The 25,177-nt window shown below is 51.8% G+C and overlaps 6 protein-coding genes and 1 non-coding gene across 7 annotated transcripts; 4 read left to right on the forward strand and 3 right to left on the reverse strand.

Moving 5' to 3' along the window:
- The first annotated feature begins 15 nt into the window (after positions 1-15).
- On the forward strand, positions 16-106 carry V2A60_005471. Its single transcript has one exon. It is a non-coding gene; the product is annotated as a tRNA-Arg (tRNA).
- A 664-nt stretch (positions 107-770) lies between these two features.
- Positions 771-2,004, forward strand: V2A60_005472 (Tricarboxylate/iron carrier; the record flags this gene model as incomplete). The annotated part of the gene is made up of 3 exons (XM_083256782.1): positions 771-874; positions 985-1,118; positions 1,181-2,004. 3 exons carry the CDS (start codon positions 771-773, stop codon positions 2,002-2,004), a joined length of 1,062 nt encoding a protein of 353 aa, XP_083112908.1.
- Positions 2,005-6,237: 4,233 nt separating this feature from the next.
- On the forward strand, positions 6,238-8,776 carry V2A60_005473 (kinase-like domain-containing protein; the record flags this gene model as incomplete). The annotated part of the gene is made up of 6 exons (XM_083256783.1): positions 6,238-7,290; positions 7,357-7,438; positions 7,498-7,845; positions 7,899-8,361; positions 8,448-8,517; positions 8,567-8,776. The coding sequence occupies 6 exons, from the start codon at positions 6,238-6,240 to the stop codon at positions 8,774-8,776; spliced, it is 2,226 nt and encodes a 741-aa protein (XP_083112909.1).
- A 976-nt stretch (positions 8,777-9,752) lies between these two features.
- On the forward strand, positions 9,753-11,960 carry V2A60_005474 (uncharacterized protein; the record flags this gene model as incomplete). Its single annotated transcript, XM_083256784.1, has 1 exon — positions 9,753-11,960. One exon carries the CDS (start codon positions 9,753-9,755, stop codon positions 11,958-11,960), a length of 2,208 nt encoding a protein of 735 aa, XP_083112910.1.
- A 281-nt stretch (positions 11,961-12,241) lies between these two features.
- Positions 12,242-14,788, reverse strand: V2A60_005475 (tRNase Z; the record flags this gene model as incomplete). The annotated part of the gene is made up of 1 exon (XM_083256785.1): positions 12,242-14,788. The coding sequence occupies one exon, from the start codon at positions 14,786-14,788 to the stop codon at positions 12,242-12,244; it is 2,547 nt and encodes an 848-aa protein (XP_083112911.1).
- Positions 14,789-15,774: 986 nt separating this feature from the next.
- V2A60_005476 (uncharacterized protein) lies at positions 15,775-16,008 on the reverse strand (the record flags this gene model as incomplete). Its single annotated transcript, XM_083256786.1, has 1 exon — positions 15,775-16,008. One exon carries the CDS (start codon positions 16,006-16,008, stop codon positions 15,775-15,777), a length of 234 nt encoding a protein of 77 aa, XP_083112912.1.
- Positions 16,009-17,583: 1,575 nt separating this feature from the next.
- V2A60_005477 (uncharacterized protein) lies at positions 17,584-19,324 on the reverse strand (the record flags this gene model as incomplete). The annotated part of the gene is made up of 3 exons (XM_083256787.1): positions 17,584-17,594; positions 17,653-19,002; positions 19,057-19,324. The coding sequence occupies 3 exons, from the start codon at positions 19,322-19,324 to the stop codon at positions 17,584-17,586; spliced, it is 1,629 nt and encodes a 542-aa protein (XP_083112913.1).
- Positions 19,325-25,177: the final 5,853 nt, after the last annotated feature.

Below are 25,177 nucleotides of genomic sequence, written 5' to 3' on the forward strand. Positions count from 1 at the left end.
GTAAGTATGGTCATCGGCCGCGTGGCCTAATGGCTAAGGCGCTAGATTTCGGTTCTCACTTGACGATATTCTCTAGAGATTCCAGGTTCGACTCCTGGCGTGGTCGCATGTTTCGCGAAAGTGATTTTCTTTTTGTTCGAATCGAAATCGACTCGCACCAAGTGGTCTGTTTTTTGCCAAATTCCAAGAGACGACTTTCCGTGATGGCGCTACAGAGGTTTCTGGCCCAGGGGTTATCCCGCGTCGGGCCACGCCGGTCAATTTCCGAGGTGTGCCGTCGACGAGGATATTCTACAGAATTTCACAGAGAAAGCAATCTGTGATACTTTCTGGTTCCGCCATAATTATCACCCTGCGCGGCGCCTCGGTTATACAATGTCACACAGATATGCATTAGGAGATTTGTTTGTCAGGTCGAATGGTACTCCTACCGTAGCCAAATATCAGCAGCCAACCAACGCCAAGCCATTCCCAACTAATTTTCCCCAGACCAGTCAAAAAAACCCGCCAAACTGAATCACTGGTCATCCGACATCGGTACTGTGCGGTTAGCATCGTCGTTCTGGCGCTCGGCCTAGTTAATAGAAAAATTGACCTTCACCGCCAGCGACTCTTTAGAATTGTCATTCCAATTATTTCAGCACCCGAGGATCGAACCGCTGCCTGACCGCCGCGACGAATTCACAGGTCGGACAATCAGCTGGAGACGGGTCTGCAGCTTGGTCAATTCATCGTTGCAGAATAGCAAGAGCTGACCTGACTGCGTGACCATGTCAGCGTCACTCCCCGGTGACCGTGAGCTGCCGCGCTCGCAGTACGATCTGTCGACATATTTTGGACGAGTGCAGCACGCCATCACGTTGACCGATCCGAGGTATGTCGTGCGAGCAATTGCTGTGGTGCCATGCACCGCGCGACGCCGCGAGCTGCAGACAGCTCTCTGCCAAGTCGCAGCTACGGGCTCGCTAACCTCGCTTTCTGCAGCACCCTCTTTGCCGGACAGTCGGGTCTCGAAAATGCCAAGCAGCTCGTCACAAAATACAAGACGGGCGAGATCAAGGACATGACTCCTGATCTGTGGAATGCCAAGAAGATTGTCGACTCGACTCTGCACCCAGGCACGTCCAACACGAGCAAACGGCTTTTCAACGACCCAACACATGGCTAACCTGATATCTAGATACCGGCGAACCGGTGTTCCTGCCCTTCCGAATGTCATCGTTTGTCCTGTCCAACCTCGTCGTGACGGTCGGCATGCTGCAGCCGGGGCTGGGCACGGTCGGCACGGTCGGCTGGCAGATTGCCAACCAGTCACTCAACGTGGCTGTCAACAGTTCCAACGCCAACAAGTCGTCGCCGATGACGACGGCGACGCTGGCCAAGTCGTACGGCATCGCGGTGACGGCGTCGTGCTCGGTGGCGCTGGGCCTCAACGCGCTGGTGCCGCGGCTGCGCGTTGCGCCGTCGACGAGGAACATTCTCAAGCGTCTGATCCCGTTCGCGGCTGTTGCGTCGGCGGGCGCGCTCAACGCCTACATTATGCGGCGCGGGGAGATTACGACGGGCATCGACGTGCGACCCGTTATCTCGGAGGCGCAGAAGCGGCAGATGCAGGCCGAGGGCAAGTCGGAGCGCGACGTGCCGTCGCTTGGCCGCAGCCAGAAGGCGGCCAAGCTCGCCGTGTACGAGACGGCGGCGAGTCGCGTCTTCAACAACAGCCCCATCATGATCATCCCCGCCATGGTGCTGTACCACATCCAGGAGAAGCAGGCGTGGTACAAGCGGCTGATGGCCAAGCAGTGGGTGCAGTCGCGGCCCAAGGTGGCCATGCTGGTGCCGATCGGCCTCAACTTGGGCCTGATTACGGTGGTGTCGTTTGCGGCGCTACCGCTGGCGCTGGCCGTGTTCCCCCAGCAGCAGGAGATTCGCGCCGACGACCTGGAGCCCGAGTTCCACGGCAAGGGCGGCGACGGAGGCAAGGTCTGGTTCAATCGCGGTCTGTAGTCGAGCAATGCGCGAACGGAACAGCCGCCAGGCCAACGATTGAGGGGTGTAGATGTAGGCGATGGAATGAAAGAGCAGCTCGGTCATGGAGGAGCAGCAGAGGCAGCAATGCCAGTCTTTGGTGTACTTTATTTACATTTCGATTTCTCATAGAGAGCGACGGCGAGACATTGCAAAAGCATTCCCAGATTTACACTACATTTCGAGGAACACGCATGACCAGGGTTTGTCACGAAACATGGCTGTGGGCGGACCTGCTCAGCCATCCAGTAGGCTGGTGGTGCTACAACCCTTGAGCCCAGCGGGAATGGTGCCCAGACTCAAGTGACCAAGATTGTAGTGCTGAAGCATCTGTCCCGCGGTTGGCTGTTGCCAAGGAACTTGGGCATCAGGCTCGATAATTGAGAGGGGGGTTGCGACGCGGGGTCTGTCGAGCTCACGGATGTGCAACGCAACGACTCAGCAGACTGTCCGTAACAGACCTCGTCCATGCTTTCCTCTTATTTCGTGTGATTTATTTTCTCTTGAGCCACCGTTTGCGTGCGTATATGCATGTATTCAACTTGGGCCATGATTGGGCTGCGGCGATGAGTGAGCCAGTGTGCCGTGGTATACCTCTGTTGTTTTTTCTCTTGGTTGGGTAAGGGTGGTTCCCGATCTTGGCGAGGCACCAAGTACACTGGGTGATGCAGCCGAAAAAAAAAGGAGGGGGTGCACAGATGTATGGATAGCAACCGAGCAAGGCGGAGGAGAAGGCGAGGTGACGCCAGAGGAGGATCTGCCGGTCAGTACCAGTAGTTGGTGGGAGTGAGAAGGGACAGAGCAACCATGTCGGGCATAGTTTACGGGGGGATTTGTCCAAGGATGCTCGGGGTGGCTGCTCACCCGCGAATCGTGTGGGCGAATGATGAGGACGAAGACGGAGGGGGGAGGGGGGCGAGGCTTTGCGTCAACGGAGTCGAACATGTAAGTGCTTTGTGAGATGCACATGAGGAGGTTTCTGATAGGCATGATAAGTAGGCATGCAAGGATACAAACATGCAACTACTTACCTAGTAAGACTAGATGCTAGCAAGCTAGGTACTTTGCAAGGAATACTGCTCTTGAGGCTGGGGACGGAAACATGTTGCACAGTTGAGCCCACATCAGGACGGAAGGAAAGGCGGAAAGAAGGGCGGGCGGCACGCAGGAACCGACGGAGACTTGAATAGAAACAACCATGATTCATGCTACCAGAAAGAGAAGGCGAAAAAAAAGTGTTTTATTAATAAACGTAGTGTTGGGTTGGCGAGTTTGAGACACAAAAAAGTGGTGTCGCTGGTGGTGCGACCAGCTGGTCTGGTTGATGGGAAGCCATGCGCGGGTTCACAGGTTCCGACTATGCAAGGCAGAAGAGATGGGCCAAGTAACGAACACTATTACTTGCTTTGTTTGCGTATATTAGTTGGAAACAAAGTCTGATCTGGATACTTCAGTAGTAAAAATTCATGAAGAAAGAACTTGGCATGTATGTATGTTTGTATTCCTTTTTTTCGTCTTTGTTTTATTTCTTCTTCCGTTTTGTAGTAAACAGGCCAAGCTATGAGTTCCAGCTACCAAGGCATCAAGCCTCACCCCCTGTCCCAGGTTGGTAGCCCGACAGATTGGCAGGCACACGCCATTTTCATCATCTTGTAGCGGAGAGGGGGGCGGCAACGATCCCGCCTACAAACAATCAGTTGCTCAGTAGGTAGCCGGTCTCGCCACTCCTCATGCACCGAGTCGACAAGCTAAACTCAAGCCCAGCGAGCTTGGCTGGTCGGAGGGGGAGGGACGTTTCGGTCCAAGGTCAACCACTACTTATCAATTCCCTTCTCCCTGGGGCGGTCCCGAAATGAAAGGAATGTCGGCTGCTTCTCCCCTGCAAAAGGCCTGTTGTGGTGGAAACAGTGAGCTATATATACACATAGGTTATACTGGTAATTGCAGGAGAGAGCCATGCTCGGAAACATGTAATGTGATCGTAGTTGCCAAGACCCTCTCAGACGACCCCACCTCTTTTCTGATCCCAAAACCGTTCCTGTTGTAGACAAAAGAAGGTGACGAGACGAGGCCAAGTCATGGGTTAGAAGAGCAGCCAGTCTGTGGCATATGCCATAACATGCCATGAGTTGTGAGAGTCCGCCTGTCCTTGTTTGCCCATGAACCGGGGAAAGAGGGGGAGGGGGCATTCTTGCACCATCAGAATTCTGTATTAGCAGGTTTCAAAAGAGACATGTGCACGTTGCCGGCGATTGGGCAGACTCGACTTGTTTGTTGGAGTGCTGAGACACTGGGAGATGTGCTTGGTGAAAACAACGCTCGAGGCTCGAGACCGGGGGTATTCCCCGAGCATTAGCCCATTAGAGCGGCTTTCTCTATTTATGATTTTGGACTTGTCAAAATATAAGATTGAGCTGTTGCTATAAAGCAAATTTACCTGTTTTTTTCTCTCTCTTCTTTTATTTATTTTTCCTCTGATGGCGTCTGCCCGGCCAACCGCCACTTTAGCTGCCCTGTGCGTCGGTGAACGTTCGGCCAGCAGCCTATGTACATTAGTACTAATAGATGCACGCACTCTTCCTGGACAAGAAGCCACCAAGCAAAAACCAAAGTCAAACTCGGAAAAACTATTGATGTTGCAGGAAATAAGTAACATGTGGCTTCTATATAGGCAAAATTAAAATTTGTCTCTTCCGTTCTTGTTTCTCTTTCGAACTCTTGCCGCACTCATATTCATCATGATGCGTTGCTGTCCTAAATAAATAAATAAACCATCGCTTATTATTGAGAGCGTGCATTACTGCACGGTACAGTGTGATGTGCACAGTAACTGTGCGGTACGCGCACAGGCGGGCATACATTTGAAAACCGGGGTTCCCCTCCTAGAGGCCGCGGAGAACACGGGGTGTAGTTGCGAACGGCAAGAAGAAAAGAAAAAGAGTTGAATGATGGAGTCTTGATGTGCTTTTGCTCACTTCACTCACGTTGTTATTTCATTTCATACTATTAATTTCATGACAGCCGCGTTGTGGAAGGGCCGCCGCCCATCCATCTACTTACTGTTCAGCCACTAGCCTGCCTGCTCTCCGCACTTTATTCCACACAGACAGACATAGTTCCGTCAATAGACTTTGGCGGCGTAGCTTGGAACAGCGCCCGAGGAAGGACGCTGGGTTGCATTGTAGAACCTTTTTCTTTCCTTTTCTTTTCAAACTTTGCTCCTGTATCTATCTTTCCAGAACATGCATGACTTTGTGAACAGACTGGTTCACAGGCAGATACCTCGACGCCTAGGTAGCTTGGTAGGTCAGTAAATAGGTACTGACCTACCTTAGTAGTAGTAGGCAGTGACTCGACAGGTGACCGTTGACGTACATTGCAGTCCACTGTGGTCCACTATAGTCCACTATAGTCCACTGTATCTCACCGTATCCTGCCAACACCTTGCTACCAGTAGGTACCTGTAGGCACCTACTACCTGATACTTTAGTAGTACCACTGTGCTTACTTCTGGTAGAAGGCAAGTTACCTAGGTACGGGTGTGTACCTGGGCAAGACCGCCTGGCTCCAAGGTTAGATGGGGCAAGTAAGTAGGTAGGTACCTACGCACTACGTTAGTACTGATATGTAGCAGCCACTGGGGCCGCCACTAAAGCCACCAGTGGGAAAATAGCACAGGTACAGTGTGTCAGTGTGCCGGTGCGCCAGTGCACCAAACATCATCGCATCAGTGCATCTACAACGTTCCAATGTCACCACCAACAAATAATAGATTAGTTTTTCGGTTTACCACAGTCTAGTCCACCGTCGATTTCACCAGAGAGATAGGTACCAAGGGATGTATCTAGATATTTTCTTCTACCAAGAAAAAGAAAGAAAGAAAAAAAGGATCGCTTAACCTTTTGGACGCCACCACAACCACGGCTGCTACCACCACCACTTTAACCACTACTACAACCACCACCACCACCCCCTCCCCGGCCCATCTGTTCCAGCTTTCCCGAAGAATAATCCCTCCAGCCTGGCCCAGCATTTTGACTCGGACTCTCGTCACCTTTCCATGGCCTTGTCCTTTTCAAACGACATTTCTTCCATCCTCACCACCTCTCTGACCTCCCTCTCCGAAACGGAAACTCGGCAGCACCAGCCCCAAACAACGACAACAGCAAAAACAACAACGACACCTTGATTTGCACGGGCACCCCTAGCGGCATGTCGACGCCTGCGACTGCCGTGGCGGCCTCGCTCCCTCACTACCACCACCCGCGCCATTACCACTCACCTTACGCTGCCGCCCATCAACAACAATACCCTCCCTCTCCTGGCTACCGTCCTGGAGCCCCCGTCGTCCTCGCCGCCTCGAGCAGCTCTCTCGTCCCTTCGTCTGCCGCCGTCTCGAGTACGCCCCAGCTTCTTCCTGCCTACCCTCATCCCGGTCCCCATCATTTGCGTCGCCACCAGCCCCAGCATCAGCACCGCCATAGCCAGAACCACCGCGGCGGCGACAACGACGGCGACGGCGACGCTCCCACCCCGACCGATGGCCTGACGGACCAACCGCCGCCACCCCCTCCCCATGCCTATCTCGACCTGTCCGGATACACGTCTGCCACTCGTCCCGACGACAGTTTCACGTCAACCATGTCGAGCACTGGTACCATGACGGCCACGGCTGCCGCTGTCCCTGCCGTCGACGACCACCACAACGCCTCACGCAAGCGTCGCCGCTCCAGAGAGCCTGATTGGAACAACTTCTACCGCAATGGCCTCCCCAAGGAAATCATAGTCATCGACGACACCCCGGAGCCAGAGGCCAACCAGGGACGCAAAATCACACACGGCCACATCGTCGCTCCCCCAGACGCTGCCGCTCTTCGTCAACAACAATTGCAGCAAGCCCAGCCTGCTAAGCGTCGCCGGCGAGACGACATCAACCCGAACCCACCCGCTCACTACCACATCCAGCCTGTCGCTGGCTCCCACACAAATACCACCCCGAACCACAACATCACGCCCAGTGCCTCGACCCTATCCAGCGATGGCCATCATTCTACAGCCCAGACTACTGCTGCCACTTCTTTATCCTCAACTGGCCAAGCCGGTGCCGTATCTACCCCGCTCAAGAGAAAGCGCACCCGTCAACAAGTCGCCATCGAGGCCAAGCGTCGTGATATCGAAGGTCTCGGCCATCCCTTCGAGGCATATGTCCCGCCGCCATACCCACCCAAAAAGGCTGGCGATGTATTCGTCAGGGTCGTCCACGATGTATGTATATGTATTCATCGCTTGGCCCGATCTCTTATCATGAATGACATGCTAACCGTCTGACAGCCCCAGCCGCTCAAAAATGTCAAGGTAGACGACGATGACGGTCACTACATTGTTGTACCAGACGCAGACCTGACCGACAAGTGTAAGCTTGTCTCCCCAAGGCCCTTGAGTCGTCTCAAGCCAGTACTAATGCGTCAACAGATAAGATTAAGTGTCTTCTGGGTCAGGGAACGTTTGGCAAGGTCGTTCAGGCCCGCGACCGCCGGCGGAACGAGGCCGTCGCTGTCAAGATTATCCGCTCGGTCCAGAAGTACCGTGATGCTTCACGCATCGAACTTCGTGTCTTCGCGACCCTCAAAGCAAACGACCCCACCAACAGAAACCGATGCATTCATCTACGAGACTGTTTTGACTATCGTGGTCACATTTGCATCGTCATGGATCTTCTCGGCCAGAGCGTCTTCGACTTTCTTAAAGGGAACCATTTTGTCCCATTCCCCAACAGCCAGATTCAAAAATTCGCCCGCCAGCTGCTTACTAGCGTTGCATGTACGTTGCCTTGTTCATCCCGTCTGCTTCCACTACTAACACGCGTACGCCAGTCCTTCACGACCTCAATTTAATACATACCGATCTCAAACCTGAGAACATTTTACTATACGACAATGCATACCAGACCTTTACATATCACAGAAAAATCCCGTCCGCCTCTACGACCATTAATCGGCAAGCCACACAACGGCGAGTGTTGCTCGACACGGAAATTCGACTCATCGACTTTGGTTCTGCCACTTTCGAGGACGAATACCACTCATCTGTCGTTTCGACTCGCCACTACCGTGCCCCAGAAATTATTCTCGGCCTCGGCTGGTCCTTTCCTTGTGATATTTGGAGCATCGGATGTATCCTCGTTGAATTCTTCACAGGCGATGCCCTTTTCCAAACGCATGACAACTTGGAACATCTTGCAATGATGGAAATGGTTATTGGACAACGGATAGATGCCCATCTAGTCCAAACCGTAAACAGAATGTCCACCAGGACAGGTGGTAACCCGGCTTCCAAGTATGTACCCCTGCCCGTCCCTCTAGCTCCTACTGCATCCTTCTGCCAATTTACTAACGAGAAAATAGATTTTTTAAACGACTTAGGCTTGACTATCCGACTCAAGATACCTCGCGAAGTTCCAGGCGTTTTGTTAAGGCCATGAAGAATCTTGATGTATGTCTGTTTTACTCTTGCACAAGATACCATTGCTAATTATTGCCAGAACATCATTCCCAAGAATACAACGTTCTTCAAGAACTTCCACGACCTTCTCCGGAAAATGTTCATCTATGATCCTTCACAGCGCATTACGGCTCGCGAGGCACTGAACCATCCGTGGTTCAAAGAAATGGCGCCGCCTGACGACGGAACCGAGGCAGCCAAAATTCGAATGGAAAAGAGGCGAATGGGCCAGGATGCCCAACCCGTCTAGTTTGTTGGACAAATATTGGATATATACATACTTGCAATGACCAATCTAGTAATGATTCTGGCGTTTGTTACCAGCAATTCCAAGGCTGGCTGCATTGGGAACTGCAGGCTGATTTGATGCTGCCTATGGGTAGCCAGCAGCGTTACAGTTACTTGGGCGTTCTTTGAACCGTCATTTTGCATTTCTGCTACATGTTTTCTTTCATTTGTTGGCTTGACCACGTACCCCTGGTGGTTATGAATTTTTCCTTTGCCCTACAGGAATTTCAATAGGTACTCACTCATGATGACACGACGTCTTGTTTTTATTTTGTTATGCTCTGCGCCTCTGTAAGGCAATGCACCGACATTTTCCCATATGGTTCTGGCGGCACACCGCACGTCTTGATAATACACATCATCCTCCTACCTATATAAAGATCTGTCTGCTTGATAGAAAGGGGAGGTCTCCTGGGCGCATTGCAAACGGCATCAGATGGAGTTGCATCTTTTTTGATGTATTGCGTTTTTGTCTTGTATATAGCATCCATCTGCCAGAAGAACATGAAGACTATTGTGTGTGTGTGCCGCTGACAGGAGTTGTATCTGAGTGTTTGACACACGTCTTTGTAGACTCTTTCCGGTTCGCGCTGCAGACCGTGAAAGCGATGACCAAACCCCAGAGGGCCCATGTCTTTTTTTTCATTTGTTTGTGAGGCAGACCGACATGCAGCGCCATTCTTTTCGCCGCGTCAAACAGGAGATGGCTGTCGTCAACCAACATTCCTGTATAAGTAGCTCCGTCCCATCCCTTCCAGCTCATCGAGAGAGAATGAATGGCCAGTCCCGTGCACAACGTTACAGGATCGCCGATTTCTCCTTTCATCTCACCCTACCTACTACCCGTTGCAAAAAAGTTCTTGTCCAAAAGTGTCCAGAAGATCAATCGTCTCCCCCCCGCCGCCCCCAACCCTCCCGCGATCCCGAGCGAGGACAAAATGCCTGACCTACAGCACGACGACGGCGACGACGACCGTACCGCGGCCTTTGCGGCTCTCAAGCAGCCCGCAGTCGACGCCCTCGCCCGCATCCTCTACCTGAAGCGTGCCACGGTCGCGCCGCCCAAGACGGACGCCGCCTGCGCCGCCTGGCTGCGCGTCCAGCGGCGCACCATTGCCGCCAGCCTGCCGCCGCACGTGTCGTGTTCGCTGCGGCGGCGATCGTCGTCCCGCAGCGCGGCCGCGCTGTCCATCCTCCTCGGAGACGTCGTTCTGTTGCGCTGCGGCGGCGGCGGCAGCGGCGGCAGTGGTAGCAGGAGTGGTAGTGGTAGTGGTAGTGCCCTCGCCCGCCGCAACCTACATGAAGAGGACGCCGACGCCGACGCCGACGCCGCGCTGTGCCCCGACCACCGGGCGCTCAACCCGCGCGTGCTGGCGGCGCTGATGGCGCTCGTCGAGCAGGAGGCAGGCACGCGACGTCTCGACCGCGTGAGGGCGTGCCTTTTGCAACAGCAACAGCAGCAGCAGCAGCAGCAGCAGCAGCAACAGGCGGGCGACGCAGTGGCCGCCGAGGTGTGGCTGCGCAGCGTCGAGCGCATCGCCGCCTTGTGGTTGGGCAGCCGCCGCTGGGAGGAGCGCATGCAGCGTCCGCTCGACGTGACTCTGCCGCCGTGCGTGCAGCCGAAGAGGAGAGAGGACCGCCACCACCACAGCCACAACCAAAACCAACACCGATCCCGCCGCCGCCGCTGCGCGGCCTGTCGACTTGCCGTCGTGGGCGGCTCCCCGCAGTTCCTGATGGACCTCCGTACGGGCCTGCTGGCGCGGTACGAGTATGCGTGGTGCGCCGCCGACGCCGACGCCGACGCCGACGCCGCCGTTAACGCTGTGCACCCCGGGCGGGGCCGAAGGGCGATGCCGCCTGAGCCGCCGCAACTGCTGCGCATGGTCGAGGCCTGGATCGACGAGTGCTACACGCGCAGCCGCCGCCGCCATATTCGACGCGAGAGCGACTTGATGGCCGGCGCGCTGCTCCGGCTGAGACTCGGCGATGGCGGCGGTGGCGGCGGCGGCGGCGACGCGCCATCGCGCCGTGCTACGCCGCCTCCGCTGCTGCTGCTGCTGTCGCCACTGCTACTGCGCAGGGTGCGTGAAGAGCGCCGCCGCAAGGATGCCCGCCGGTTCGGGCGGGCCGTGATGGAGGTGGATGTCGAGGAGCTGCTCGAAGGCCAGGGCTGTGACGAGGACGATGATGAAGGGTTCAGTGAGGAGTATGTGGAAGTATACGCCCCCGATCGCTGGCCGCGGTATGAGAAGACGACGACAAGGTGGCCAGAGGGATACTCGCAGCACCTCCCGGCCGGCATCTTTGCCGTGCCCGAGCCAACGACGACGCGGCAGCCGGCTGGGAAGCGGCCGCCGTCTTATCCTCTTCCTGCTCATGGAACCGCCGCAGACCAAGCGAGCACCACCGCCAGCCGCACGCCGCCCGCAGCGGCTCCGTCGGCGGCTCCCTGCGCTGCCCATATCCGCGAAGAGAGTCCCGTCGCCGCCGCGGTCGCCGAACCGCCGTGGGCGACCGGCGACTACGACCCTCCCGCAATGATCAGATCCTGGTTGCCCATCCCAGATTCCGCCGAGGAGGACGGGGGGGCAGGGGCGGAGCCGTGGTGCGCCGACCACGAGCGCTGCATACTCCGCAGCCGGTCTGCCGCCACCACCGAGGCCGAGCTGTCCGCCATCTACGACGCCTACTGTCGCGCCGACACCGACGCCGGCGGCTCCGCGCTCGCCAGCTCCTGCCGTGCGCCCTCGTCCCTCTTCACGCGGAACGTGCCGAGGGCGGTGGGCGCGGCGGCTGCCGTGGCGTCGTCGTCGTCGTCGCCGTCCAAGTACAGCACCTTTGAAGACGAGCTCACCGCTGCCGCAAGGGCGAGTCGGCAAGCAGACGAGGCTGACGAGGTGTATGCGTCGATGCAGCCACCGCCGTTGCAGCCGCGAAGACGCCCGAGAAGCGGCATCCCGGTGCCCACGCGCGCAGCCAGACGGTGTCCGACGGCAACGGCGCCAGCACCAGCACAAGCACAAGCACAAGCAGAGGCGGAGGCGGAGGCGGAGATTGCGGTGGCCCGGGATAGTGTAGTTTCGATGACCTCAACAGCTCTGCTGGGATACGGCCGGCCGACGCGAAGGCGACAAGGCTGCTAATTGGGGGGTTGTCTTTTTTCTTGCTGCCCTCCCGCCGGGGAAGTCGGAGCTTCGTGACTTCAACAAGGGCAAGCAAGCCTTTGCTGTCTTTATCAAATTGTAAGCATGGATGGCACTGGCTGCCCGTGAAAAGGCCCGTGTGGGGAAAAGAGTCGATGATATTTGGTCGAGAGTGTAGAATAGACAAAAGTCATAGTCTGGATGCAAGATTATGTACCAAGTTCCGCCGTCTATTGGGTATATATGAGAGTGGATAAAGTCTATATAAAACGAATCTTGATCTAGACATCGGCCGTCTTTGCCATGACTTGGGCGATGGCGGGAATGTAGCACGCGGCTTTTTGAAAGTCGCCCAGCTTCACGCGCATCAGGTCGTGCGCGAACAGGACCGACTCCTCCTTGTCCGCGCCCGTCTCGCCGTCCTCGCTGGGCTGCAGCGCACCCGCCTTGCCGTAGCGCTGTGAAAAGTGCGTCAGCAGCGTACGGCGGGCCTGCATCTCGCGCGCCACGCCGAGCGCCTCGCCCATGGTGCTGTGCATCTTGAACTTGGCGTGGTCCTGCATATCGTCGTCAAAGGTACACTCGTGCACCAGGAGATGTGCGCCGCGGCACGTCCGCGCAAACTTGCTCGACGGACGGCAGTCACCGGACCAGGCGACGCGCAGGCCCGAGACGAGTTCGAGCTCCGTGGCATACGCGCGCCAGCAGTGGTCGACGGGCACGCGCGTGATGCCGCGCAGGCCAAAAGAGTCTTTTGCCCCGAGCGTAGCCAGGTCAAGTGCCGTCGTGTTGTGATCACGGTCGCGCGCGTCGGAGCAGCTCGGGAAGCGCAACCGGTGGAAGCCAATATCTTCGACTTGGGAGATTTCTTGGAGCACAGTACGGTACCGCCCGATGCAACTGATGGCGAGGAGCGCATCGCTCTTGTCGGCAAGAGCCTGCTCATACCAGGCTTTGATAGTGGTCGCCATGCCCATGTGATGGTCAGCGTGGAGATGGCTGACGACGATGCAGCGCAGGTCACGGAGAACCGAAGCGGTGCCTTCGGCGCCGAATAAGCGCCTGATTTGGCCAAGCGTACCCTCGCCACAGTCAAGAAGGTAGTTTCCGATGCCTGGGACACGTATCAGCGTGCCGGATACGTTGCGGTGCTTATTGGGCACGCTCGATCCGGTGCCGAGGGGGATGATTTCGGCATCACGGTTAGGAATGTCCGCTTCTTGGCGCTCAATGCGCGCCAGAAAGGCGGGGTCGGTCTCTTTCGCCCTGGCTTTCTCTGCGAGCGCCAACGTCTCCTCATCAACAGAGTTGTATGCCATCTGCAGGTCAGGAAAGGGTGCAATGGCATCGTCCTTGTAGAGCAGACGCGGCATGATTTGGACCTTGTGACCCGCTCTGCCAAGCTCGATGGACGTGACATCATCAGGAGCCTGATAGTCTACGGTATTGTCAAATGTGACAAAAGGGAACCGTTCGGGGTCGATGCGGCGCAACTTGGCGAGCATCTCGGCAGAGCTGGGATTGCTGACCATGTTGGGGCACGTGCTGGGGGAGCATATAATATGCTTGATGTCCGGATGGGCCTTGATGTATTGCTGGATCTTGGGATTCGACACTAGGCCGTCGCCGAGGATCCAATACATGGACGTGATGTCAGACATGATTTCGGAGTTTGTCCACTCGGGACGCTCGAAAAACGGGTCGAGGAAATCGCGGCTGCCAATATCAGCAACGGCGATACCTTTACCAGGTTGTCGTTCTCCGAGCACCATGTCCGGAGTGACGACAGTGCCGCTGTCTGTCGTGACTGTTTCGCCAGCGGTCAAGAGCTTGAAACTCGGTGGTTTCACGCCCAGGTCCTTTGCCGCCTGGGCATTGAACTTTCCACGTCGGTCGTGACACTTCATAATGTAGCTCATTGACGTCTCGGAATATGACGTTTGCGGCAGAGCGCCGTTTGAGATGGTGCTGATACCCTCCATGCCTCCCTTGGAAGGTGAAGCGCCGGCCGCGGGGAAAACCCACGCCTTGGCTGTGCGGCCGAAAGTCTTGGGCGCGTCGGGACCAAATGGCCCATCGTACCGACGTAAGCTGTTGCCGTCTAGAATGATTGCGTCGTCCTCTGGTTTCAGTTCGTCAATGTTCTTGGGAACCATTGCGATTTTGTCATGGCTGCCTGTGAACATGATTCTTTCCATGATAAAGCCTGCCACGGAGGGGTCGGACTGCTCCGAAGCTGGTTTGTACATGTCGCTGCTGGTGTTGCTGGTCGCGCTGTCGCTGCGTCGCCGCTTTGCCGGGCTGCTGGAGCGGTCTCTCCGCACCGGAATCTTCCACACGCGGATGGACTCATCCTCCCAGTCTGGCGCTGTCAGGGAAGAATCTGCGCTCCGGATGTCTTCTCTGTACTCCATAGCGCGTACGGAGACGGGTTGGCGAAAGATGACTGGTCGCGCTGAGGCGAGGATGTGGCATAGGTTGTCCGCACCGTGGACTGTCACGCCCTCGTTACTAAGCTGGCGAAGCAGTTTCTGTCCCTTTTCGGCGCGTTTCGAGTTCTCTGCGGCGCGAAATTCCTTGGCCGCATCGAGAGCACCGCCGATGCTCAAAAGGTAGCCGATCAGGCCACCCATTTGCGACCAGCCGATAGCGCCGGAGAGGAAAACGTGCTCTGTGCCGCCCATATGCAGCTTGCGAGACGAGAAAGCGCGCTGCGTGCCCTCAGCCACATGGCCAAAGACGTAAGAGCGCTTCTCATGATGCACATAGATACACGTCCCCGGCGTATCTGCCGTCGGTACGGTGGCAAGCTCAACCGTGGTAGTCATGACTGTGGGATCTTGTTGGACTTTCTTGTACGATTGGCTAGCCAACAGAGTCGAGCCTAGACGGGACGGTCTCTCAAACAGGCGCGATGTAGCGCGTGAAATGTATAAGTTCGGTCGTCGGGATGCGGCGGCTGCAGCGTGGCAGGTAAGATATCTAATGCAAAGATCGCGAGGACGAGGTTTGAAGTGAAGAGCTAAGAGAGGAAATCGGCTTGGAAGGGCACCGCATGATTCCATGAGCAAGCGGGACGAAAGAAAAGAACACTTTCAAAAGGAGGGTCGGAGGAGCGTCATGAAGGCATTGGAGCTTGCACTGATGTGTCACAGCGAGTGCAAAGGTGAAGTTGTAGTCATCGGCAAGATTGAAAAAAAAAAATGTTCTTGGTACTGTTAAGCTTTGGTGGGTCTGCATGTCGACTTGGGTTGTCAGTGATATGAGCTACGTACGAAGTAGACGCAATCGACTTGGCAAGGTTGCGCAATTGAATTATTCAGATCTTTACCATACAGACTGGATTCTTGATTATGGTATGGAAACTTTATACATGCTGGCTCTGTGTCCAGAGTACTCTCAACGGCGGTTTGCCTGGCAGGCTGTCAGTGAGGATTGCATACAAATGTCATAAGAAAAAAAAGAAATTCGGCGATCGGGGTGATGCAACTAAATTCAACTAGGTCGAATCTGTAATTAACATATTTTGGACGGATGCCTCAAATGCAGTGTACGATGCCAAGCCGTATTACTCCGGGGTATTACGCAGCTCACGTCAGTGTAGATCAGGACCAAACCACAATGAAATGCCATGTAAATTTTCCCGACAGCCCGCAAGAAAAACGCGAGAGTTTATCGTACAAAAGATCTCAATTCTATGCAGAAAGGAATTTCTAAGCAATACTTGGCACTCCCATTGGCGGTCCAGTACCCCTGGCAGTACTTTGGCTGTATCGTAGACTCGCTCGAAATCCAGGGCTTTGAACGGCGGATGCTATGCACGATCGCTGGCTTCACGGCGTTTCATCTTTGATGCACGCTGTGGGATACCGACGCCGTAGGTTCGAAGCTGAAAAAAGTCCCATTCGGCCTCGACGTCACGGAAGCGCTGAGGCGTCGCCTTGGGTTTGTTGAGGAGACCGCGGACAAGAGTTCCGCTCGGGAGGGATGACACGCCCCCGAGAAGCATAAAAGCGGGAGAGACAGTAGAGAGCTTTGTGGGAGGCATTGTGATGTGTATATATTTGTAGTCTGCAATCTCCGGTATATGAATGTAGGAATACGTAGCGGTCGTATGACTTGTCACGCGCGCCCAGCACAGCAAAACAAGCCTATAGTCGAGTAAATTCAGGTGCAGAAAAGCACACAAATAAGACGAGATATCTTCTCATATTTCCTGGCCGACGCTGTCACTTTTATAGTTGTAAGCTTACTACGGCCAGACCCTGAGTGTTGGGACACGCCAAAGGAGCGCCACCCATCCATCCGGACCATCTTAGTGATGCTCCCCGCATTCATAACGGGAGATCTCATTGATATAGCAGATACCGACCAATCCGGGCGCCGGACGACACACCAAGGTGAGATGTGTGACATGTGAAGAGAATAAGCCAGTGTCGTTGTGGTCGCGCGCGTGATGCATTTGAATCCCGACGGCGATGATCTTATGATGGATGACATCTAATTGCGAGTCGGACTAGCTGGCAACCTTCCATCTGCATGCATTCTTGACGCCCCAAAAGGCAGACGTGAAAAGAAGTAGGGAGCGTTCCCTCTGCTATTTCATGGGTGCAACGGGCCTCGCACCAGCAATGTGGGAATAGTCGACGATACAGCGGGAGAGTGAATCCCCTGGACCCCATATTTCCAGACACTAAGTACTAACTACGTATGTAATTTTGATCGTTGATCGTTCCCAACCTCACTGTTCTCCTATGGCCGTGTTTCGACCAATCCCGTCACGACCCGATCGGAACGGCAAGTGCCGGATGAGGCTCTTGTTAGGCACGCCTTGATAGCAAGAGATTGGGAAGCGACAGTATGCTATCACGTACGCCATTGCACCAAATGAATTTGTCATCGCTTTAATCGTGTTACTTGAACCGTGAAGTTAATTAGCCCCCCTACTACAGCAGGACATAGAGTAAAGTGTCTTGATTAAGGTAGGCTTTTTATATATTTACCCTACTATATATATATATAAATACTTCTATTATATTATATAATTAATAAGCTAATTTTTTTTCTTATAATATATATACCCTGACCAATTTTAACCTAGGTTTAGAAATAGAGTAATACTAGAAATATACTAGCTATACTAGGTATTTTACTAGTTATCCTAGCTACTTTAAACCTTATATAGATTATAATAAATTACTTAAGTTTATTTAAGTTATAGACTAAAATAAAGCTTTATTTTATATCTATATAGATCTAGTAATTTCCTTAGTCTTTTATTATGGAATATAGTAAATTCTTTAGAATATACATATAAATAGAAAAATATTTCTATTAATTTTACTTTAACTATCCTTCTTACTAAATAATAACTTAATTATATTTCTAATCCTTCTACTTTTATTTACTAAGCCTATTACTTATTAACGTCTAATACCTAGGAATATCTAGATACCTTGTCTGCGCGGTCTTTAAGTCGATCAAACTAAGGTAACTGTCCTGCGATAGCTTGATAAACTGCCAGACCCAAACCGATTTGCAGAGGTCGTAATAAGCCCAAGACGCCTCATCCTATCCGCCGATTCATCGACAGGGCTGACAATAATCCCCCAGATACTGACTCCTATGTGACAACTTCCAGTCATGCATTCGTCCCTCCGAGTGTTCGCCAACACCAGCGCAAAGAGCTTACTGTTCCGAATGCCTTCCGCTGATACTTCATCCTGCCGGCCAATGACATCAAAACCGGCGTAGAAACCGTCTTCATGTCCATCCTCGGTCCGCAGAAATATGTAGCGACCTTCACCACCGTTCTCGACCAACTTTAAAGGAACCACGGGCGCGGCAATCACAATCGAGGCAGAAGCCACGTTTCCAAATGGTTTAGCATCATTCTCGAGTGTCACCTGAATACTAGAAATGGTGGCCTCGGGGCAGACTGATCTGAACCCGAATCCCGCGAATGCGATACCGTTGACTCCCGCCCACGACCACGACGGGGCAGTAGAGCCACACAGCGGCTTACATTTCATAGACCGCCAGCACAATGACTCTATAAGAGAATTTTTCCAAAGTCCGGCCACATACTCGTCGCCAAGCAAGCGCTGAAACGCCCTTGCAATGTTGGATAGAGCCCGGAGCTTCTCAGACGGCGTTGTTGGATCAAGCTTTCCGTAGGCCCGCAGTAATGAATGCCACCTATCTAAGGCAGTTTGCTCACGATAATAATCCGGCCCGGAATGTAGTTTCTCGACTGTTGAATGGAACCGCGCACCTTCGAGCAGGCCGTCCTCTGACCTAAAGTGGCCAAGGCATTCGAAATACATCTGGTCGCTGGCAAAGTGTACGATTCTTCGTGAAAGCACACGCTCCTGGAAAGCCCATACATCTTTAGATATGGGCTCCTTTTGCATCTCAATATAGCTTCGAAGCACTTCTTTCGAAAGCGGCAGGGTAGAGACAGAAACCATTCCGTTGACGCTTCCGTCGCTTGAGCGATACAAAATCTGAACAGAGGTTCGCGATGGTCGAGAGAACAAGAGACCATCTGCCACTTTATCAGCCCCTGTGGCGGACACTGTCAAATATGCGTTTTCGTACACGGACCCGATTTCTTCGGAATCTCTTTCCCACTCCGGCGCATTTCCGGGAATACATAGCGAGTCGATCCAGATATACTGGACGCCCAATGTGCGAGTCACTAGTATAGCATCCCGAAAAATCTTGGGCAGATCTGTGGTAAGAATGGTTTTTTCCTCAGCGTCGGAATTGTGGGAACTCCATTGAACCTCGGTGCTGCCGTCTGATGCGTAGCTGAGGGCGATGTATTCTGCGTCTCCTGCGCCGAGTTGAACAAGCTTTACGCTCTCCTCGGATTTTGAGCAACCCACGTCTACTAAGTAACGTGGAACAGCTCTAGAGACCGGATAGCATTCGCGATGCTGCTTGCATTGTGTATCCCATTCCCGCAACTGTTGAAGGGCGTAGGCCTCAGGACTCTGCTGCACCGGACGAGCATAAATTGAAACAGCCAGAGGGTTATCTTTGTCAATTAGCACCAAGTTTATATCAGATCACGCGTCGGGATGCGTCTCACCCTCTGCCACTGCGAAGCTGAACGCAGCGATGGGTATAATTTCTCTTTCATCCCTGCTCCCAATGGATTCGGACAAGACCCAGAAGCCTTGGCCGCCATACGGACGTCGTGCTAGCCACAAGTCAACGGTAGGCCGGTAGGAAGGCTCGTATGTCCTTCTGGTCTCTTTGTCAAGTCCCTCAATCTCGGATAACAACAGATGCAGTTGGTTCCGAATCAAATCACAGAGTCCACACCCTGCTTCTGCTGCTCCTTGCAGATGCTCCATGTTTTTGTGATGCCGGACACTCGACGCGGTAGGGTCCCGGGGGGATTCTCTCTCCCGCCGAAGTGGATGAACATAGTTCAGTCCAGTGAGAATATTACCATGCTGTTCCTTGGGAAAGGGCGGGAGATCCGCGAATGAAATAGCATTGCAGACACTACAGAGAGACATCATAGAAAACGACTGTAAATTCTAAGTCCTTGTTTTTGCAAGAGGTCGTTAGGGAAACTTAGTTGTTTCTGCAGTTTTATCTCCCTTTAATTAACTACTAGTGTCAGCGCACACGCGGGGCACCCCCATGAGAGGAAGGTTATCCATTTAACTGTTGAGATGGAGCAAGCCGGGGATTTGCAGGGATGTTATCCAATCATATCAGGCGAAAATTTACATAGTAGGTAGGGGTGATAGCCGCGTGCAGAAGTACTGTGGCGCAGGCGAGGACCACCACTACGGAACGGTTCACGACCAGGGGTCGCGACAATCAAGCGATCGGCTGCCGTGCACCCAGCGACATGGCCAGTGCTCTCGAAGGATATTAGGGAGAGATCCCCTGGATCTCTCTCCTTAATGGGAAGATTCTTCCTGTTTGTACGAAGATCGTTTGCTAGATTGAATAAATCTCTCTAAACCCTTACAAGCAGGAACTCGTACCTACTTTCAATGACGCCCATCTAGTACGCCTTTTTCATAACCTGCCGCTCCTCCTTCGCAGCTAAAGGGACAAGGCCGCTCACCCCAATGCAAGGCTGCTCACCCTAATATAAGGCTGCTCACCCCAATCATGCAAAGCCGCTCACCCTAATGCAAGGCTGCTCACACATGTGTATTTCTCTATAGCAATTATTGAAGCTATTGAAGTAAAGCTTTGCCACTTGCTGCTCTATCATGCCAACTCTTTGCCAACCAGACACTTTAGCTTACGGCGGTGGAGTATCGTACGTGTGGTCTTTTGCGCGCTATTGCGCAGCCGGCCGTTCCAACCGTTGACAAATTGCCCTCAAGTCTACACAAGGTGGCTATGCCGGATAAACCGGCACCAAATAGCCTAGATAACTTGTTCGGCGCCTTGGACACCTGGTTGCCGCCGTTCTGGAACGTGTCCATTGGAAACGATAGTGGAGGATTCATTCCTAACGCAATCAGTCACTGGACTAGGCAACATGTGACCAACTGCATATTGGAAAGAAGAGACTACCGACTGAGTCATTATATAAAGAGTCAGCAGATCACGTCAAAAGAACAACCCACGAATAACATTTCCAAACAAGCTTGGACTATCTACTGCCAGCCATCCTCCTTCAAAATGCTTTCCACGCTGTTGGTCACTCTTTTCCTGAACTGCTAGGAAGGTGTGGCATGGCTGGGAGCTCACAAGAACTAGCAAGCCTGTATCTGTGTCAACAGAGAAATTATATAAGCTATCCTACGTTGCGAAGTAGTTACTGTAAATAGATGCGTTGCAAATATAAGAAGATGAAGATGATGTACTGAGGAGGTGGCATTTGGGACTGGTTAGTTTTGTGAACCGCAGCACCCGCCATCTGCAGGCCAGCCGGCGCGCGTAGTGGCAGGAAATGATAGGGCGAGCGGGAACGCGCCTAGTGTCCGTCTACTGGAAGCCTGGAAGCATCCAGCCCACAGTCTGGGGTGTGCTGTGTTAGTGTGACGTTATTCAGTCTGGGATCGTTGGATGCAAGTTCACCTCGTCGAAATCGTTATAATCAAATACTATACTATTTATCCTTCACTAGTAGTAGCTAAGTGTAGCAGAAAAGACGAGATGGTAACTAAGCAAGGATAGTTCTAGTTTACTAGGAAGGAATTTAGTGCCTAAGGCTATTATATGTGAGTCATACCTCCTAAGTATAACGTCGATGGCGTATGTTAGTTATTCCACTCAATTACATTATTACGAACGATAGGAAGTGACGCAAGACGACCGGGGAAGCGGCCCAGAAGGACGACCTCATAGCGCCTACAAGCTCCCCGATCGGGCCTTATAGTCACGTGACCACAATGGATCACTAGAGCGAGTAAGCCAGTAAGCCACGAAGGGATCATGGGAGCAAGTAAGCCTATAATCCAAGGAATACAATAGAGAAGTAAACTATTATATAAAGAAAGAAGACCGCAGCTAGTCTAGATAGTTTAGATCTCTATTAATCAATCTAAGCAATAGTTCTACTATTAAGAGTTAATCTCTTAACGACCATTTAAACGATACTACTCAACGTGCTACCCTATAGCTTCAGCCTAACTCACTTCCTAAGAAACAGACTTACTATGACTTAGATTTAAGCCATCGTTACATTTTAATCAATCCTGTTCAGTAAGTTACCCTAAAACCTTAAGCAGCTAACATATCCACCACAAGCGGGAAAACTACCAATCCTGGTGACGCGATTCAGCGCCTTATGGCACAGGTGGCCAAACTTAAGAAGCAGAACAGAGCTCTTCTCAACCAACAGAAGGATATCTATAAGACCCTAGACCAGCACGGAACGCAGATCTCCAAGGTCCCAAAACAATCCACAGGATCACCTATCGTGAATCGTCGACCCAAGTTTCCCAAACCAGAACCGTACGATAGTTACAAGGGAGACATAAGGAACTTCCTCACCCAAGCACAAGCCTACCTTCGAGTTAACGAGGATACCCTTACCACTGCTAAGGATCAAATCCTTTACATTAGAAACCTCTTAACTAACAAAGCTATAGAATAGTGGGAACCATCGCTACGAGCATACCTCAAGCACGGCAACGAAGCTAGTACTAAAGTTATCCATATCTTTTCAGACTATAAAACCTTCGAGGATCAGCTCCTCAATACCTTCGGTAACCCCAATAAGCATAAGGAAGCCACTCGACAACTCACTCGTCTACGACAAACCAGATCCGCTACCCATTTCGCAAGGGAGTTCAAACGGATTACGGCCAAACTCAATTAGGGACAGGAAGCCCTAATCGAAATCTTCTACCAAGGACTCAAAGAAGAGGTCAAAGACGACATTTACCAAATTAATAGACCAGAACTACTTAATAACTTCATCGAGATAGTCATCAAAGCAGACAACCGACTCTACGAACGACGTCAGGAAAAAACGGGTAGACGAAAATTCAATAACTATACAAGGTTCAACAAATCTAATACGGGAAAACCCCAACAAACCTCAACAGCATACGGACACCACGCCAGACCTATAGAACTTAACGCCGCCAATAAAGAAAAGGGGAAAACCTACTACAATTATAGCAAGGTAGGACACTTCGCAAACAAGTGCCAAGCCCTAAAGAAGCAATAGAAGCCCGTGAAGGAACAGAAGATTCACGCGGCCAACCACGAAAATTTACCTACACGAAACATTAGTATGGCAAACAGCGAGGAATACATCTCCAACACCAAACGATACCTCGATACGGACGATTACCACTCTATAGATAATACTACCAAGGAAGATAAAGATTAGGATTTCGGAACCCAACCAGTGCCAGAAGAGGAACACGATATTCAACCACCAGCGTATACGACGCAACTCGATCTACCTAATGCCTATACATGTGTTCCATACTCTCAGGTTTCCCAACCACCGAGTACCCTTACTAGTGCTCTATCGTCAGGAGAAGGAGACCCTAAGCCAGTAGGAGTCACCATCCACAGTTACGATATATCTAATCCTACAGTCTTAATCCAAAGACTACTTTCGGCAGAAGACGACAACACTACACGAACCAGCAAAACCACGGCTCTACACCCAGCACTCAACCCTATGCACCAAGAACATACGATAATCTCTTAGGCATCGTGCTCACATAACAACTACAGGAGGCACCTATAGAAGAAGCTTAAATACAGATAGTTTCCACGACCCAATAGAAGACAAAACCCATATAGACCCTATTTAGAAACTAACCTACGACACTAGAAAGTATAGAGAAGAAACTCCAGAGGACTTATTCTATCAAGGAACACAGAAGTTCACTATGTTAAGGATAAAAACGCATACACTATCCGCGCTATGACCTCACGGTACGAGGATATCAGAAACAGTGTAATTACAACCAACTCGCCTAGCCCGAGTTCGACCAACATAGCAGGCAAGCAAGCAGAAAGCTACCAAAGCTCCAACAGTACAGAAGATTACCACCGACAACTACGAAAGAAGGAACACAAACAGAAGGAGATTTCGGGAAACGACAACCATCGTCGCAACTAAGACCAATTCTTCGACGGAGATCTAACAGGTCTCTATGTATTACGGACATCGGCAACACAGCACACCTTATGATTACCATGAGCATCATAGGAAGAAAGATCCAGGCAATAATAGATAGTAGAGCACAAGGAAATTTTATCTCGCCAAATCTCGTCAACAGATTAAGATTACCCTAGACTATAAAAAACGAGCCCTACCGACTTACGACTATAGAAGGACGAGCGGTAGATTACGGCCAAGGAGTAGTCGACATAGAAGTTACGCAGCTACCAGTCGACATACAAGGCACGAAACACCACGTTACCTTAGACATCACAGTGATCTCAAAACACGATATTATATTAGGGATACCCTAGTTACGAGCAAGCAATCCCCAAGTCAATTAAAGAACCAGCCAACTTCAATAGGATACGCCAGGATACGATTACGGCAGGAAGAGCAGTCGCAGAAAGACACCTTCACCAAATCATGACAGACCTCTAGGAATATATATAATCACCAGAGAGTCAAAAGCTAAGACAACGGAGATTCCCAAGGAATACTCAAAGTACAGCAAGCTATTCAGCGACGAGCTAGAAACAGGACTACCAGAGCATTCGCGCTAGGACCATAAGATCAAACTCCAGCCCAGTACTAAACCAACGTTCAACAAAATATATCCCCAGAACCCCAAGCAGGACACAGCACTCGAGGAGTATCTAGAGGAAATGTTACGAAAGGGATACATAAGACCATCAGAGTCCCCAGCAGGACACCCAGTCCTATAGGTACCAAAGAAGAACAGAAAGTTACGACCATGCATCGACTATCGACCACTTAACAAGATCACAATCAAGAATCGATATCCATTACCACTCACAGTAGAAATACAAGACAAAGTTAGGAAAGCAAAATACTTCACCACACTCGACCTAAGAGGAGCCTATAACCTCATACGAATAAAGGAAGGCCACGAGTAGATAACAGCATTTAGGACCACCAAAGGACACTATAAATACCTAGTAATGCCTTTCGGACTCACCAACGCACCAGCAACATTCCAGACCATGATCGACACAATCCTACGCAAACAAATTGGAGTATTTGTTATAGTTTACCTTAACGACATCCTCATCTACTCAAATACCCTTAAGGAGCACAAGCAACACGTACACGAGGTACTTCAAACCCTTCAAGACAACAAACTCCTAGTAGAAGCAGCCAAATACAAGTTCCACCAGAACAGCGTACAGTTCCTAGGATTTATTATCACCCACGGAGAAATACAGATATGTCAAGACAAGATCAAAGCAATCAAGGAATAGCCAACACCAACAAACGTCAGAGACGTAAGAGCATTCACCACATTCATAAACTTTTACCGAAAATTCCTAAAAGGATACGGAGACATATCACGACCTCTCACTAACCTAACCAAGAAAGACGTCGAATTCAAGTAGACAGAAAAGGAAGAAAAATCCTTCACCACGATCAAAGAACTCGTTACACAAGAACCTATAATAAAAACACCTAATCCAGAGAGACCTTATGAAGTCGAAACCAACGCCTCGGACTATGCCCTTAGCGGACAGCTCGGACAACGAGATAACGAAGGAAGATTACACCCAGTTACCTTCTTCTCACAGAAACTCCACGGACCTAA

The sequence above is a fragment of the Cordyceps javanica genome, chromosome 3 (assembly GCF_051103115.1).
Source record: "Cordyceps javanica chromosome 3, complete sequence".
In the NCBI taxonomy this organism is placed as follows: domain Eukaryota; kingdom Fungi; phylum Ascomycota; class Sordariomycetes; order Hypocreales; family Cordycipitaceae; genus Cordyceps; species Cordyceps javanica.